Source organism: Vidua macroura, chromosome 5 (assembly GCF_024509145.1).
Source record: "Vidua macroura isolate BioBank_ID:100142 chromosome 5, ASM2450914v1, whole genome shotgun sequence".
Taxonomy (NCBI): Eukaryota; Metazoa; Chordata; class Aves; order Passeriformes; family Viduidae; genus Vidua; species Vidua macroura.
In genome coordinates this window covers 41,656,560-41,672,520 of record NC_071575.1, presented here as the reverse complement: position 1 = coordinate 41,672,520, position 15,961 = coordinate 41,656,560, and the positions used below count along the sequence as shown (strand labels likewise).

Sequence of the window (15,961 nt, the reverse complement as noted above, 5' to 3'; positions counted from 1 at the left end):
ATCCATTAAAAAGATGGAAGAGAAAGCAATGTACTGATATTTTTATTGCAGTTTTCTTATTACACTTTTTGTGGTAGGTCCTGGTGATAGAACAGAAGAACGAGGATGGAACATGGCCAAGAGGTCCTTCAACTCCTAAGTAAGTTAGGAATTCCAGTCATGTGATTAGTTTGCATTTTATTTTGCTTTATGAAAAAAAAGTTTTTAAAAGTAGCATTTTATTTTGAAAATCAGCCTTCAGATATGTAATTGAAAGTACGCTTGAATGTATTTGCTGTGTCATGCATTGTAGAACATAGCATAATAATGGTGAATTCCTGCATATACATTGCTTAACTTCGTTGATTTCAACCAATGATATACATTATCCTTCTTAAAAATGGAAAAAAAAAAAATCCATAGTAGAAAACTGTAAAACTCAGCATATTTTATTTAGATTTTTGTTTCAAAATACAGTGTATCTGTCAGGTCAACACAGATTTTATCTGTATTTTTCTTACATGTAAATATTTTCATGGACAACTTGTTCCTTTTGTCTCCAGAGCATAATATTTACCCACAAAGTTTATTTGAATTGCAGCCTACATTACCATCATGTGGCTTTTATTCTTTGTTGGGCTGTCATCAGTTAATGCAGAATGATGTTGGTTTTGTTTTCTATTTTTCCTGCTGCTGTTATCAACATCACCTTGATAATGGCAAATGAATGGAAAGAAAAAATTGTGTGTTTTTCTTCATTTAACTATTTTTAATGTTATTTCCAGTATCTAAATAATTTTCTATTGATCTTGAAGAACAGTTGGAACCATTTAATTAATATTATGTCAGCCTTACAAATAGTTAACTGTGTTTCTTGCTTTTGTTGGCTGGTTCTTGATCGTATCTTTCATAAAAAAGTTCAAGTTCTTTTAAGTTCTCCTTTTGAGATTATGTATGCATGTAGTTAAAAGTCACTGTTCTAAAGCATTTTTATAGTATCATTGCTTATCATTTGAAGGACAGTGTTTCTTTATCTTCAGTGTTTTATCTCAGGCAGTTATATTTGGAACACTATTTTCAATATTAAGTTATTTAATGAAGTCTGAGTTCAATTTAAGATTAGTATGAACAGTATAATCTTGCTTATCAAGATGTTGTAACACAAGGCTTTAAAGAATGTGGAGCAATAGAAAGAATGGGATGCTAAGAACTTGAAGTTTAATCTCTGACCTCAAAAAACATCTAGTAGAAATTAAAATTCTTAGTCAAAATTTAAATGCATCTTTGAAAGGTTAAATGAACTTGCGTAACTCAATGTCATGGATTATTTTGGAAGTTTTGGTCGGAAGATATTCTGGTGATAGTATCTGCTTCTGCCAAACTTCTTTTCCATTTTCTGGAAAGCATTCAGGAGCAGTACATAAATTGAAGAATATCTCCAGAAAAAAATGTTTGATCTGGGGACAAGTGAAATGCTAATTCAAAATGCTGGTGTCAGAGGAGGCTGTAAGTAAACCAGCAAATGAGGATGAATAGTATTACTGTGAGGTTGGGTATGGTTTTGCAATCTGGCAGCTATCAGAAAGTTGGGAATTTGATATTCAAATACACTATAATAATGGAAAGTTTGCAAAATTTAGTGAATTCAAATAGCAGCTATCAACAGGCCAGAACAAGTAATAGGACAGGTTTTTACATCTGTTTAAAACTTAATGAACAACCTAATAAATGTTTAAAGGGATAGAAGTATTAGACTCACTTTGGAGTTTTCTGTATGAGGTCCATTAGGAGTATTAGTTTATCAACATAAATAGCATATATCCACATACCTTCCTACATTGGTTACACGCTGGCTCAGTGCTAAAATTACCTCTTTGTAGTACTTCTTTTTGAAGAGTACAAATTGTAAACAAATTCTGATGTCAAGGTACAAAAGGCCATATTCAGAAATGTCAAAATATAGGATACTGGAAAGCATGAAAGATGGTAAAGCTTGAAAAGGCAGGATCATTTCTGAACATGAGCTAAGCTATTCTACAGTTTCACAGAATAGTTGAAGTTGGAAGGCATCTCTGCAGATTCTCTGGTCCCACCCACTTGCTCAAAGACAGGTCAACTAGAGCAGGTTGCTTGGGACTGTGTTCAGAGCATGTCCAAGGATGGAGGCTCTACAGCCTTCCTGGAAAACCCATTCCACTGTTTTATAACTCCTATTTTGAACAAAGTCCTTATATTTACAAAGAATTGCTAGTGCTTCAGTTTTATACCTATTGCCTATTCTCTATCAGTGGACATGCCTGAGAAGAGTCTTCCTCCATCTTCTTAATTCCCTCCCACTGGGAATAGTATAGTTATTTATGCATGTTGATAAAATTGCTTTGGAACCTTCTCTTCTCCAGGCTGGATGGTCCCAGCTTTCAGCCTTTTTGTAGAGGTCAGATGCTGCAATCCTTGACCACCTTTGTGGTGTCTCGCTGGACTTGGTCCAGGATATGTCTGTCTCTCTGGTATTGAGGAGCCCAGCACTCCAGGTGTCTGTAGCCAGTTCTGAGTGGAGGAGAAGGATCAGCTCCCTTGACCTGCTGATAGTGCTTTTCCCAGTGTAGCACACTGGGACAAGCTGGTTTGGCCCAAGGACACACTGCTGGCTCATGCCCAGCTTTTTGTCCACCAGGACCCCAGATGGTTCCCTGCCAAGCTGCTTTCCGTTTGTCACCTGCCCACACACCCACTTCTTCCCAGTGTATTGGTTCCTGGCATTGTTCCTCCCCAGGTGCAGGCCTTTACATTTCCCTTGGGTGGACTTCAGGAGGTTCCTGTTTGCTCATTTTTCCAGCCTTTTGAGGTCTGTCAGACAGCAGAATCTATATTGTGACGATTAAAAATGAGAAACAGTAAGATGGAAAGGTGTTCTGCACATTTTCCCTACCTCTTTTTCGCAGAAGCATAACAGCAATTTTTATATTGCTTTTTTTTTGGCAATTTTTCTGTATTCCTCCTACTACAGGTGATGACTGCTGTCAGTTTTTCATGAGAAGTATGTTAAATGTGTGAGCATCTTTTCTTCTGCAAGAAAAGAACATACTTACTTGAAAGTGGCCAGGTTGGGACCTCAGTTCAGTACAGGAAGGAACACTTTTGAAAATGATAATTCTTTTTTTTTTGAGAGTATAATGAATTTGTACAAGAAAAAAAGATTTATTATCATCATCATTTTCTCTTCTTCTGAAATTAGAAAAGAGTGATTTTAAGTTTGAGATCCTTTTCATGTAGGAGCAGAGACCATGCTGTGCAACTTAATTTCTGCACTGTATTCAAGCTTGTCAGTGTTTGTGTTTCTTTTATGTGTACTGTTCCTCTGAGTTTACTTAATTTTGGATTAATTGCAACATCCACTGTAAAAACCCTGCATGATTTAATGATATTTGCTATTGTGTCATATTTTAATGCTGTTTAAAATGTTTTAATCATTAAAAACATATTAAGGTTTTAAAAAATGGGTTTTAAAACCCATCTTGGGTTTTTTGTCTGAAAGTATCTGATTGTGGTATACATTCTTAAAATGTTCGCAGGGTCAGTCAGGTTTAGGAATAGCTGGATTTTTTGCTTTCTGAGAGATTGTTAATATCAGCTATTGGGATGCTTTTTTGCATTGGGAGGTTGACTTCTGTGAAAGTTTCTCTTTATTCTGGAATGTCTTAAACAACACCTGCTCCCATAAGAGGTATTACTTAGCAGTAATGATAGTTTTTGGAGAAAATTTTGTTCTACTAACATGTCTGTAAGTAGCTGTCTCCTCAGTGTCATACACATGACAAACTTATACAAATGTACAGATCTCAGTTGTTTTTGTAGCTTAGTTGCTGCTTAGTATTTAATGAAGATTTGGGATCTCTGTGCAGACTTTTTTTTTAATCTGTGTCCTTATATGGGAAATTTTTGTGCATGTAGATAAAAACAGCTAATCATGTTTGAATGGTTTATTGTTGTCAAGATGGTGTTTTAAACTAGAAAATAAATATAAATTTTAAAAATCTAAAATTGTTGTTCAGGTTACTTATAGAACTGTACTACAAAATCAAGTTACCTACATTCAGGAAAAACTGTACATCACTTAAAACATTTCAGCCAATCAGTGATTTTAAAGCTTAAGACGAGGAGAAGCAAGGAATTCAAGTTTTGACATTCCATGGTTTACCGACTGAATAACCAGGACAGGGTTTCTGTTAGTTTTCTGCTAAGTTGTTACCTGTTTATATGCAAATATAAAAGCAAGTTAGGGAAGCATACAAGAAAGCTATAAACTAGTAGGTTATTTCCTTCTAATCTTAAAAAAGTGGTTTTTTAGCTGTGTTTTTCTAGAAAACTTAAAAACGTTTTAAATCTACTGATGCATCCTATTCTTTAAAAGTGCCTTCTATATAGTAAAAAACTAAGAATTTTTAATGACTTGTCAATCTGTATCTCTGTGTGTGTATTAAAAGTAATGGATTTCATTCTGATACTTCTTTTATTTAGATATCACTGTGGAATAAGTCATCCTAATCTAATAGTTGGCTACTTAGCATAATTTACTGATGGCCTGCTGTTAACTTTAAAACAATTCTCATGTGTGAAAGGGAATATATTGTTGGTAGTGGGGGCATTTTTTGACCTACAAAAAGGTGAGACAGCACACATTCATAGTTTAGTTCTTTTTCTCCTTATAATAATGAATGTTTTCTTACAATTTTTTCCAGATTTTTTTCTGGTTCAAATTGTACGCCTTTTTATCTTGGAAAAACATTAATGGCCCTTTCTCAGTTCTTTTCTTTTACTGGGTTGGACCACATAACATTTGTTAAGAGGAGGGAACAGAAGGATAAAAGATGTTTAGCATTCCTTTTTAAAATAATGTAATGCCCATTTATCCAAGTTTTTTAGGAAAATATATCGATGAAAGTTCAAAGGAAGAAGTGTGTTTGGTTTTTGTCCCTGAGCAGTTGTTATGCAGACAGATGTGCCTTTCTACTGACTTCCCTGTAAGAAAGAATTCTGGTGTATTGAACTAACTGGGGACTGTGATGTCTTAAATTGTATAAGTAAGAGCTGTCAGCTTGTTTGTTAGCCAAGAGCTGGACTGCCATTTGCTGATAAATAATAACTGAGATAACCATGTGTCTGAGCTCCTGTGGGTAAACACCAAACACTGGTGATGTTCAACAGACATTTTCAAGTTAGTTTAACAAACATGTTCATTAATATGAATTAATGGAGGGTTGAAAAACTCTTAACAAATTCATGTCCTCAACATTAATTTGATTGATGAATGTTAAAATATCAACCTTTTTTACTGCAAATTCCCCAAAGAAGTGTGATTAGCTGAATTAGTTAGGGTTTGTAAAAAGAGAATAGTGTAACTAAGGCTTGCTATAAAATTGTGTGTTAGCCTAATCAGAGCTACAGCTTTAAGGAAGAGAGTCCTTGATAATGGAAGGACCTGTTAAGATAGTATGACCTAGTTCCCCTACTCAAAGTATGGGAAGCTGTAGCAGATTGCCTAGGACCATATCCAGTTCATATCTGTTCAGATGGAATTTTATTTATTTTGTTTTATACCCATAGACTTTTGTCCTTTCAGTGGGCACCACTGAGAAGGTTCTTGCTCCATCTTCTTTGTTCCTTCCCATTGGGTATTTATACAGGTGGTAAGATCGTTCTAGAGCCTTCTCTTCTTCAAGCTGAATGATTTCAGCTCTCTCAGCTTCTTCACATAGGTCAAATGGTGCACCTTTGTGGTGTCTCACGAGTCTTGCTCCAGAATATCCCTGTCTTTCTGGTACTAGGGAGCCCAGAAGTGAACACAGCACTCCAGGTGTCTGTAGCCAGTTCTGAGTGAAGGAGAAGGATCACTTCCCTTGACCTGCTGACAGTGCTTTTCCCAGTGTAGCACATTGGCTCACACTGCTGGCTCATGTCCAGCTTTTTATCTAGGAGGACCCCAGGTGGTTCCCTGCCAAGCTGCTTTCCATTTGTCACCTGCCCCTCCAGGGGGAGGATTGAATGGTTTTCAGTCCATCTCACCGTACACTTACATAACCCATGTTTCATCTGCTTGTCTGTGAGGGTGTTGCAGGAGACACTGTCAAAAGACTTGAGGAAGTTGAGATAAACCACACCCATTGCTTCCCCCTCATCTGCCAAGGTAGCCTTCTATGAAGAGACTACTGTTGGGCTGGTTAAGCAAGATGTCTACTACTGCTTTCACTCAGACACTTTCTCTTCACATCTTACTTGGGTCAGAAGCTCCTTATCCAGTCAGGCTTTCTGCTGCCTTTGCTTAATTTTTTACTTCTCTGGATGGACCATTATTGAGCATAGAGAACTTAATGATCTTAGAGGTCTTTTCCAGCCTAAATGATTCTCTGAATATCATCCAGTTTTCTTGGGGGCCCCTCTTCTCTCCAGGGCTGTATCCCATGCCACTTTTCCAAGCAGATCCCTATAAAGGCTAAAGTCTGCTCTACAGTAATCCAGGGCTGTGTTCCTGTTTTTTGCTATGCTCTCCCTCAGGATCTCAAATCACTGTCTTAAGGTCATTTTGGCCAAGGCCCCAGCCTTCAGATTCCCAATTAGTTCTTCCTCCTTGGTTTCAAGTATCAGATACAGTTGAGAAGCTCTTCTTATTACCTCCTCAGTCACCTGCATCAGATAGTTGTCCTCACTGCAACCCAGAACCTTCTGGCGTTTTTTTGTCCTGCTATGTTGTCTCACCAGCAGATCCCCTGTAAGGACTAGGGCCCGTGAATGGCTTATCCAAAAAAGTCTTATCTGCCTTCCTTTATCTTGATCCAGTCAGTCTGGGTGCCCCCAGAGGAAAAAAAGACTGTTCTAGCTGCAGTTGTTTTTACTGATGTCCTTATTTATCTCCTTGCTGTTGGTCCCTAGGGGAGTTCTAGTGCAGTTTAGCCGTATGGTTAATGAAGTATGTGGGCAAGTGAGTATATAATGTGAGTTACCATTTTATTTTGGCATACTACAGCAAAGTGGATTTTATTAACCTGTCTTTTGCTGTTAAGATGCTAAATTATAATAAATATTTTTGTGGGGGTTGTTTGTTACATCATTAAAAAGTTAAGTTTTGAAAATTACCTGTTATTTCTGCTGCTGCTGTAGTTATGTTGAAAACTTGGTTTACTCTTCTCCTGCATTTGAGAAACAAGCTATTTACTGATTTAGTAGACCTTAACTGGCTTACTCTGATTTCTTTTAGTTTTTATATACAGCAATTATGCACTGAGTTTTAAAATTTAAAACTATATTGCATTTGAATTTGGTTTAAATTATATAAAAGCTTCAAATTTGTTTTGAGAAGTTCAATTTCAGTTCAAAATTAATCAAATCAAATAGCTTCTTCTAAAATAAATACATGTATGAATGCCATCATTTAACTACTGTTCTGGATTTAAATAGGGTTAAACTGACTTCAGTTAGGTATCTTTTGTGGACAGTCCATAAAGAAGTAAACTTCTTTGAAGATAATATTCAAAGAAAAGGATTTAGATTGATAAAGGAAATTACAGGAAAGCTTTGTGAACGTTGATCAGAATACTTGAAAAATGAACTAACCTGTTCTTCATATGGTGGTACATAGAATGGTTTAGGTTGGAAGGGACCTTAAAATCTGATCTAATTTCTTCTCCCTGCCATGGGCAGAGGCACCTTCAACTGGACTGAGTTGCTTAGAGCCCCATCCAGCCTGACCTCAAACACTTACAGAGATGGGCCATCCGATTTCTTTGTGTAGCCTGTTCCAGTGCCTTACCACCGTCACAGAGAAGAATTTCTTCCTAATGTCTAGTCCTAACCTACTCTCTTTCAGTTTAAAGTCACTCCCCCTTAGTCCAATGACTACATGCCCTTCTAAAAAGTCCCTCTCCATCTTTTGTAGCCCACTTTAGGAACTGAAAAGCTGCTCTAAAGTTTCCCCAGAGCCTTCTCTTACCTGGGCTGAACAGCCCCATCTCTCAATCTGTTCTCATAGGAGAAGTGCTCCAGACCTCTGACCATCTTGTGGCCCTGCCCTGGACTCACTTCGACAAGTTCACGTCCTTATGCCTGTGGCCCCAGAGATGAACACCTCACTCCAGGGGGGTGTCACAAGAAAAAAGCAGAGGAGGAGAATCACTTCCGTCACCCTGCTGGCCCCACTGCTTTTGATGTAGCCCAGGATATAGTTAGCTTTCTGTGCTCACATTGCTGGGTTATGTTGGGCTTCTCATAAACCAACATACCCAGTTCTTTCTCTTCAGGGCTGCTCTCGATTCATTCTTTGTGCTGCCTGTACTTGTAGTTGGCATTGCCCTGACCCAAGTGCAGGACCTTGCATTTGTCGTGTCAAACTCACAAAATTTGCATCAGCACATCTCTCAAGCCCATGGATGACATCCATTCCCTCCAGAATGCCAACCACACAACACAGCTTGGTGTTAACAGCAAACTTGATGAGCATGCACTAATCCCTCTGTCCATGTCACTGCTAAGCAGCACTGGTCCCAGTACTGATTTGTGAGGTACACCACTGGTTTCCATTTGGACACTTGAGTCGTTGACCACAACTCCTTGAGTGCAACCATCCAGCTAGTTCCTTATCCATCAAGTGGTCCATCTGTCAAATCTATGTCTCTCCAGCTTAGAGACAGTGTCTAATGCTTTGCAGAAGTCCAGGCTGATGATGTCAGTCTTCCCTCATCCACTTGTTTATTTGTTTTTAGAAAGCCACCAATTTTTCTGACAATATTTGCCCTTAGTTTACAGCATGTTGGCCGTCACCAATCACCTCCTCGGTCTTCCTGGTTGGATGGCCCATAGCAGACCCCCACTATAATCTTGTCTGTCCCTGCCCACCCTTTATTCTTTACATGTAAGAAATATATGTAAAGGATCGTGGATCCCTGAGAGGAGCTCCCAAGAGGTTCCTCTGCCTGTCCTTCCTAAAGAGTCTATATCTTTTCATTCCAACACTCCAGGAATAGTAGCCATCCCACCATTTATTTGCCAGTGATGACTATAGGATCATACCCCTCACAGGCATATGCACATCTTCAGCTCCTCTTGTGTTTTGCCCATTCTTCTGTGTTTGCATGGAGGCATTTAAGTGGGGCCCTCAACAAAGCTGAGATGCTGGCTGCAGTGGCTGGAATTCTTTTGTGCTGTACTTCAGGTTCATTACTCCTGACCTCTGAACCTTTTCCAGGCTCTGAAAGCAACTCTTGCTAGCTCTAGCATCAGATTGGTGTGAGTGGTGTGGATTGAGGTTTCTCTTCCCTGGCAACTTTTCTTTTGCAAAGTTTATTAATAGAAAGTTGAAAATAAATGTGAAAAGATACTTGGGAAAATTCCCAGTGTAAAAATGTTTATTTCCTTACCAAGTTTAGTTCTCGTAAGGTGCTTAAAAAGTCCTGAGCATGCAGAAGTTCTTCTCTTAATACAGCGATATGTACTTCAAAGTTTTTCAATGACAGCCAGAACTCCAATTCAGTTGGAGTTACATAGGGCCCACAAAACCAGGAAGTTACATGAACTCCTTTGAGTATGCTGTCTTTTCCTTGTGCACCTGTACGATTTGCTTGAGAAAAATACACTGCAAGACAGTTGTAAATATTGTATTTGTTATATTCAGAAGTCTTTGATGAAAATAATCAGTATTCTTGTATTTGAAAGTAGTCCTAAACCATGGGGATAAGTGATAATGCTTCTACTTTTGGCAAAAAAAAGGTTTTTAAAAATCCAGTGTTGTGCATAATATCCTGAAATTTTCTAACAATATTACTGAGACAATTTTAACTAAATGGTTCCATGCTGCTGTTAAATTAACATGAAGTATTTATCTAAATAATTTTTGTATCTCCACATCCATTTAGTTTGAAATGAAAAATTAATAAAATTCGCACATTAGAAACTTTACAGTTTAAGTTTTAGAACATCAGAGTGTCTACAGTTGTACTGTAAGCTGAAAACAATTTTTTAGCACAGTGGCCAGTGCTTTTCTTTTGGTTTTTAATAGCTCTGTTTCTTCAACAAGTTATAAAAGTTTAAGTACTGTGAAACATTTCAAGTTTTAAAAGACAGATTCTGAGGGCTGAATATCCTGGGTATTTTTAGTGCTTTGCCCACTTTAAAAAAAGTATTTATTTTCCATGCTTGTTTATCTGCTTCGTTCATTTGTTATCTTTCTTTCATGGTTTTTAATATCTCAGCATTTTTGTCTAATTTATCATTTTCATATTTTTAAAGGTCCCCAGGTGCATCCAATTTTTCAACTTTACCAAAGATCTCTCCATCTCTATCAAATAATTATAACAACATGAACAACAGAAAGTAAGCAATATACCTTAAAACATTATTTAATCACCCCAGTGTAATATAAACAAAGTTCAATGTTTTATACCTTCTAGCTTAAGGATTTTTAATTGCTTTGCAATATTTGGCTTGTGAATTGTTATTGGTTACTATTTCATAGTGTAGGTAATGCTGACACCAAGAAATGAAACAACATTGGAAATGTTTGTAACTCTTACGCTTCAGCAGGGAAGACACTAAAAAGAATTTTGGCTGTTGTAAGGAAAGGTACAGACTTCATTTAGAGTTTATAATCTAAAAATACATTGTTGCTATTATTATTCTGCCTCAATTTAAATGGACAACGAGAGAAGTACCAAGTACTTATCCTTGCGGTGATCAGGTTTTCCCTTGTTTATTGCTCCTAAGGTATTAGAGCAGCATATGTGACATTACACTTTGATTTCAAATCATGACAGCTGAATTGTGTAATTGTGTTAGCTGTAATGTAGCCAGCAGCTTAACTTCTGTTTCTTAGTGCTAGAAGACTTGAGAGAGATCAGGCTGTGTGCTTGACTATTACAGTGAACAAAGGCTTACTAAGAGACTTGCCACTTTTACGTATTTTCTCCTTTATATTCCGAATTAGAAGTTTTTTAATAAATAATGTGAAGAGCTTTCCTATTGCATTGGCCAAATTTTTTGTGTAATTTTTTTTGGTTTTGTTATTGTATACAACTGTAAAAAAAGTTGGTGAATATAGAAAAACATGGAATTATTTCACTTTAACAGATAATGGAGCATCTTTCAAGTGCTTGAAACCAGAGAGCACTCATCTTTAATGCAGGCTGGGGGAGTTGAAGAACCTTGTTTTTACAATTCATTCAAATTTTTAGTATTTTTCTAAACATGCATTTGAAGATGTTAAATATGTAAAAAGTGACATAAACATTAAATATACAATATCTTCCAGTTAAATACTGCACTTATCAGAAGGGATTTTTCCTAAGGGGTGAAGTGTCACTTGTGCTTCTACCAATTGTGAGTAGCCCCAGCTCTCACTGTTAAAAGTTGAAATCTATGTAATTAACTGATGTCTGTTGTACTCTTTGTGTGAATGTGTAGTAAATAAGGAGAGTATTTTATATATGATTGTGCAAGAAGCTACTTGATCAGACCTGAGCCTCCAGCTGAAAACTAATTTCTTCTTTTCATGGTGTTTAAGCAAAAGGCAGTGGTATTGCCAAACCCAACACTTAACAGTGACTTTTTTTTTAGGGAGCTGTGATTTTAAATCAAGCCATCAAAGCTTTCTAATTTCCGTTTTTTTAACATTAGCTTCTTGCTGGGAATATAGAGGCACTTACGAAACTTGTTGCCAGCTGTTGCAGCTTTTAAAGATAGTTTGTTCATGTGATTTACCTGATTTTAATTTTATTTCTTGCTTTATTTTCGAGCCGAAATGTGAGCTTTTAGAACTTAAGGAAAAATTTTGGGGTTTGAAGGTGTATGTTTCTTTGTTATTTTACAAGTTAAAGTTTTCAAAAGAAATACATTTTTAAAAGGAAGTCATATAAATTTCAGATTTGGTAAGGAATTGGTCCTTTTAAGTGATTTAACTTAAGCCTTTATAAATCAGTTAATAGGTACATGTGCTCTGTAGTATTATGAAGTACCAGTCATTTTTCTCTTTTATATCAAAGCACGCTACATCTGGATGTTATGTGAGACAGATATTCCGTGCAGAAGTATATGGTTTTCCTTACAATGCAGTAATCCAATTATGATGACTTTAAAATATTTTATAAATCACAAATTAATAATTTAACACAAGATGTAATGCAGATGAATCTTTAGCAGCACTTATCTCAGAGTCTATGTTCAGGGATGAAGTCATATCCATTATATACTTTGTACTTTAAAGTACATATTTTTGCATTAAGAATTTTTGGCTTCAAATAGTAAATGGAAAGATAGATCTTTGTATTTAATTCTGTTATATAACTCTGTGTTAAGAATGTTCTGCTCTTCTTGCAAATAATTCCTTGTCTAAGAAAGTACTTCTTTTTCATTAACTAATACTATCTTTGTTATTTTCTTAGTTAACTACTTAATGTCAGCTTGGTCTGGAATTTATTTCCATGCTTATGCTTCTGCCTTATTTATATTATATTATATTGCACATTGTCCTTAGTACATTAGTGAAATTATACATCTGTAGCTTTCTAGGATCTGTTGGCATCTCCATATGGGCATGAGATGCTGTGACTTTGAAGGAGATACCAACATTTGTTTTGAAGATAATTTTAGCTGACAAATACGATTTATAAGGCAGAAAAATCAAACAACCGGTTGTGTGTATTAATGGTCATAAATCCTAGTCATTGCAAGCCTGCTTTTGCAATTTCTTGAGCTCACCCATAGAGTAAAAATTATGTTAAAAATCTGAAATAATCTGGTTTCTTTGTATGGTACACATTTCTGTAATGTTTTTCTAATCCAGGAGGTATTCTGTGTAATAGTAAGCCTCAGCTTGGTAGATAATTAATTTTGTGTTGAGGTAGTTATACATTAGATATCATAAATAGCTTGTGCAAATTTTATCCAGTTGAAGCCTTCATTTCTGTAAATGTGAGTTTGCCTTTGATGGAATGGAGGATTCCAAATAATTGATCATTAATATTCTTTTGCCTTTACCAGTGATCTTATGGAAAGAATAACATAGGAGGATTAACATAATATGTGTTAGTGGATTCAAAAGAGCAGGGAGAGACATACATCTTTTAGGTCTTACTGGAATTTCTGTTTATTGCTGTTAATAAAGCAATAATATCATATACAGTGTTTTTTAAATTATGTGGGATGGAGATTAAAAGCACCTGAACGGGGATTTTGTTTGGTGAATTATGTGAGAAGTTGTTCTGTTTCCTTCATTTGTAACCATTGCTTTAGGCTCCTAAAATGACTTGTTTGCATCATTTAGTAGTGTCAGCCTGTCAAGACAGATAGCTGGCAGCTTTGTTTATATGCTTAATATATTTCAATATGCTTATTCTACGAAGTGTAAGTGTTAATTACATTACGTTACCTCTAGAAACAGTTTCTTCATGTTGTATCTGACACATAACCAAATATTATTACAAAGGCAATTTAAATATATTATAACGTTGTCTTCTGCTCTCCAGACAATGATAATGAACAAAAAATAAAGATAGTAGTCTTTATGTAGTGACATGGGCTTCTCCTGCTGCTTCAGTTATCTCTAAAATCTGACGAAACCTGATAATAGGTTTCTTAAAGGGGCTGATCACAAAAATACATTGGCAGTGCATTAAAATGGTTGAAATATTAAAAGAGCTCAGTAAATCTTCCAAACGTTTAATTTTCTGGGCTCATTATTGCAACTCAAATTCCTTTATATATGTACCTGTTGGTACATGGCATTCCACTGTCAAATTATGCCTTTTCCAAATGCAGTGATGCTTTTCCGGTCTTCTCTGTTCAAAATCCATGCTTTGCAGAGCTCTAACTGTACAATGAGTCCTCTGGGTTCATCATCACAGTTTGAAAGCTTCTTTAATGTCTAAAGGCACATACAGAAAATACAAACAAGTCCTTTCAGATCTAGCACATGCAATTCAAAATTTATAGATCTACAGATAGTAAAATCTCATTTGGAAACCTCCTTTTATCATTTTTACCATTTCAAGAGCTATGTTCAAGGGTCTGAGGATGGTTTCATGTTTTCAAATCTTACTTTACTTTTATGAAGCAATTTTTTCTAAGAACTATTAGTGTTTTCTTTCTGTTACTGCTCTTACTTGACTGGCCCTCATGCTAGCCCTCTGCTTTTCCCTGCATTGTTCCTTCATTAAAGGTAGGAAAGTTTTGCAGGAAAAGCAGCTGGAGGCTTGGGGACACGCAGTTATCACAAGTTTCTTTTTCTAGGATAGTTCTGTTTGAATTAAATTAATGTAGACTTACCTTGCATCTTTACTTGCTTTCCATTGTTAGCTACTTATTATTGACTGTTAATAATAATTTCTTTTTCATCCAGCTCAAAAGCATAAAAAGCAAAGCAACAACATAATTTATATAAAAATAATTTTTCCACAACAAAACAGTTTGCAGATTGATGGAGCTGTAAAGAGACATCTCCTAGTATCCTGCAAACAGTACGCAGTGTTTTATAGGATATGTTTTGATAAAATATCATAGAACCATGAAAGAAATATGTATCAATAGACCTGACTCACAGTATGAGTGGTAACCTTAATCTCTAAACCCCTTGAATATATTTCTGTGGGCCAGTACAGAAGATAAAAGAGCTCCGAAATATCTTTCCCCTTTGAGAAGTAAACCGACTGTTTGTCCCTTACAGTAAATACACACTGCATCTATCTGCACTGCAATTATTGTCAACTAAATTATCATCATGGTACTCAGCTAACTTGAGAAAATCTTTCACATGAATAAGCTACAACCACAAAATACCAGTTGCATTTCCTTGGCTTCCTAGTGTCCCTCCAAAGTTGGCAATCTGTGAAGGGGAGAAAGCTGCAGAGAAGGCAATAAAAATTAAAATCCCCAGAAGAATTACATTCAATTTGTTCATTACCTCTACATCTAAATTTCAAAGTGATTTCTTTTTTGTTAAGCATGTGAAAAGTGTTATCTGTAAGTCAGGTCAGGACAGCAGTAGGAAGGAAGTGAGGCTGAAAGTAGAAGCTCGTTGTGTACCCGGTGCGTGTGCATTTCTGTTACAGCTGTGCACTGTTGGGTTGGTTATACTGTGGGGATTACATTAGCACCAGTGGCAAGCTAGTGGTTTTGATTCCTGGGGGAACTAAGGCTTAATAGCCTAAGGGAATTGGAGTTCACTGCAGTAACTGGGCTGCAACTGGAAGATGGAAGGTAATTTTTCCTGGGGATCTCTCATATGTGGGTGAACACTAACTTCATAGGGTTTTTTTAATTGAGACTGACCAGTAAGCGCAATACTTTGTAGCTAGTTTGGGGGCAAGCCAGAGAGCAGAGAAAATGTGTCTGTATAGAAAAGGGAAGGACTAATGGGAAAGTCAACTATTAAAAAAGAGATGAGCAGATGTAAAAGTTTGATAACAGCAGCTTTATGGACAGTGGAGCTATAAATAACACAAATTTCTAAGACCACTGAAAGAGGGAGAAATTTTCATCCCCTTCTGTTTGAAATTTTTGATAATTTTAAAACCAGCAGTTATTTATGAAAAGTGAGTAATTGTGCAGTGAGGAGACTGTTAGAATTCAGTAAAGAGCATGATAGTGTTCAGGAGTAATGGCTGGAGTGTAACATTTGGGCACTTGCATCCTCAGACTTTTGCAATTGCAGAACTCAGTTTTTTACCAGGATTGATTCTTTGCACTACATATTTTTCCTTCATTCTTAGCATTTGACTTTCAAATTTTTTTCATGTTGCTTCTAATGTGAATGATGCTTAGTAGCTGCAGAAATACACCTGAACTTAGCTAAAGCTGCTGTCACACAGATGTCATTAGGATCAGTACCCGAAATGGTTAAAGTGGTTGTGGTTGCTTGGTTTTTTCTAACATACTACAAAACATTCTCTTTGCTTTTCTAGTGTTCTCAGGTATTCTCACTTTACTGTTTTGAGAGTTGGTTTAT

General features: G+C 36.4%; 1 protein-coding gene across 4 annotated transcripts in view; it reads left to right on the top strand.

Moving 5' to 3' along the window:
• Window positions 1-15,961, top strand: part of USP15 (ubiquitin specific peptidase 15) — a 60,231-nt gene that overhangs the window by 23,503 nt on the left and 20,767 nt on the right. For all 4 annotated transcript variants that reach the window (XM_053977264.1, XM_053977265.1, XM_053977266.1 and 1 more), the window contains 2 exons: window positions 78-139; window positions 10,255-10,338. In XM_053977264.1, the coding sequence (XP_053833239.1) occupies window positions 78-139; window positions 10,255-10,338 (146 nt within the window). The remainder of the gene's footprint in view (window positions 1-77; window positions 140-10,254; window positions 10,339-15,961) is intronic.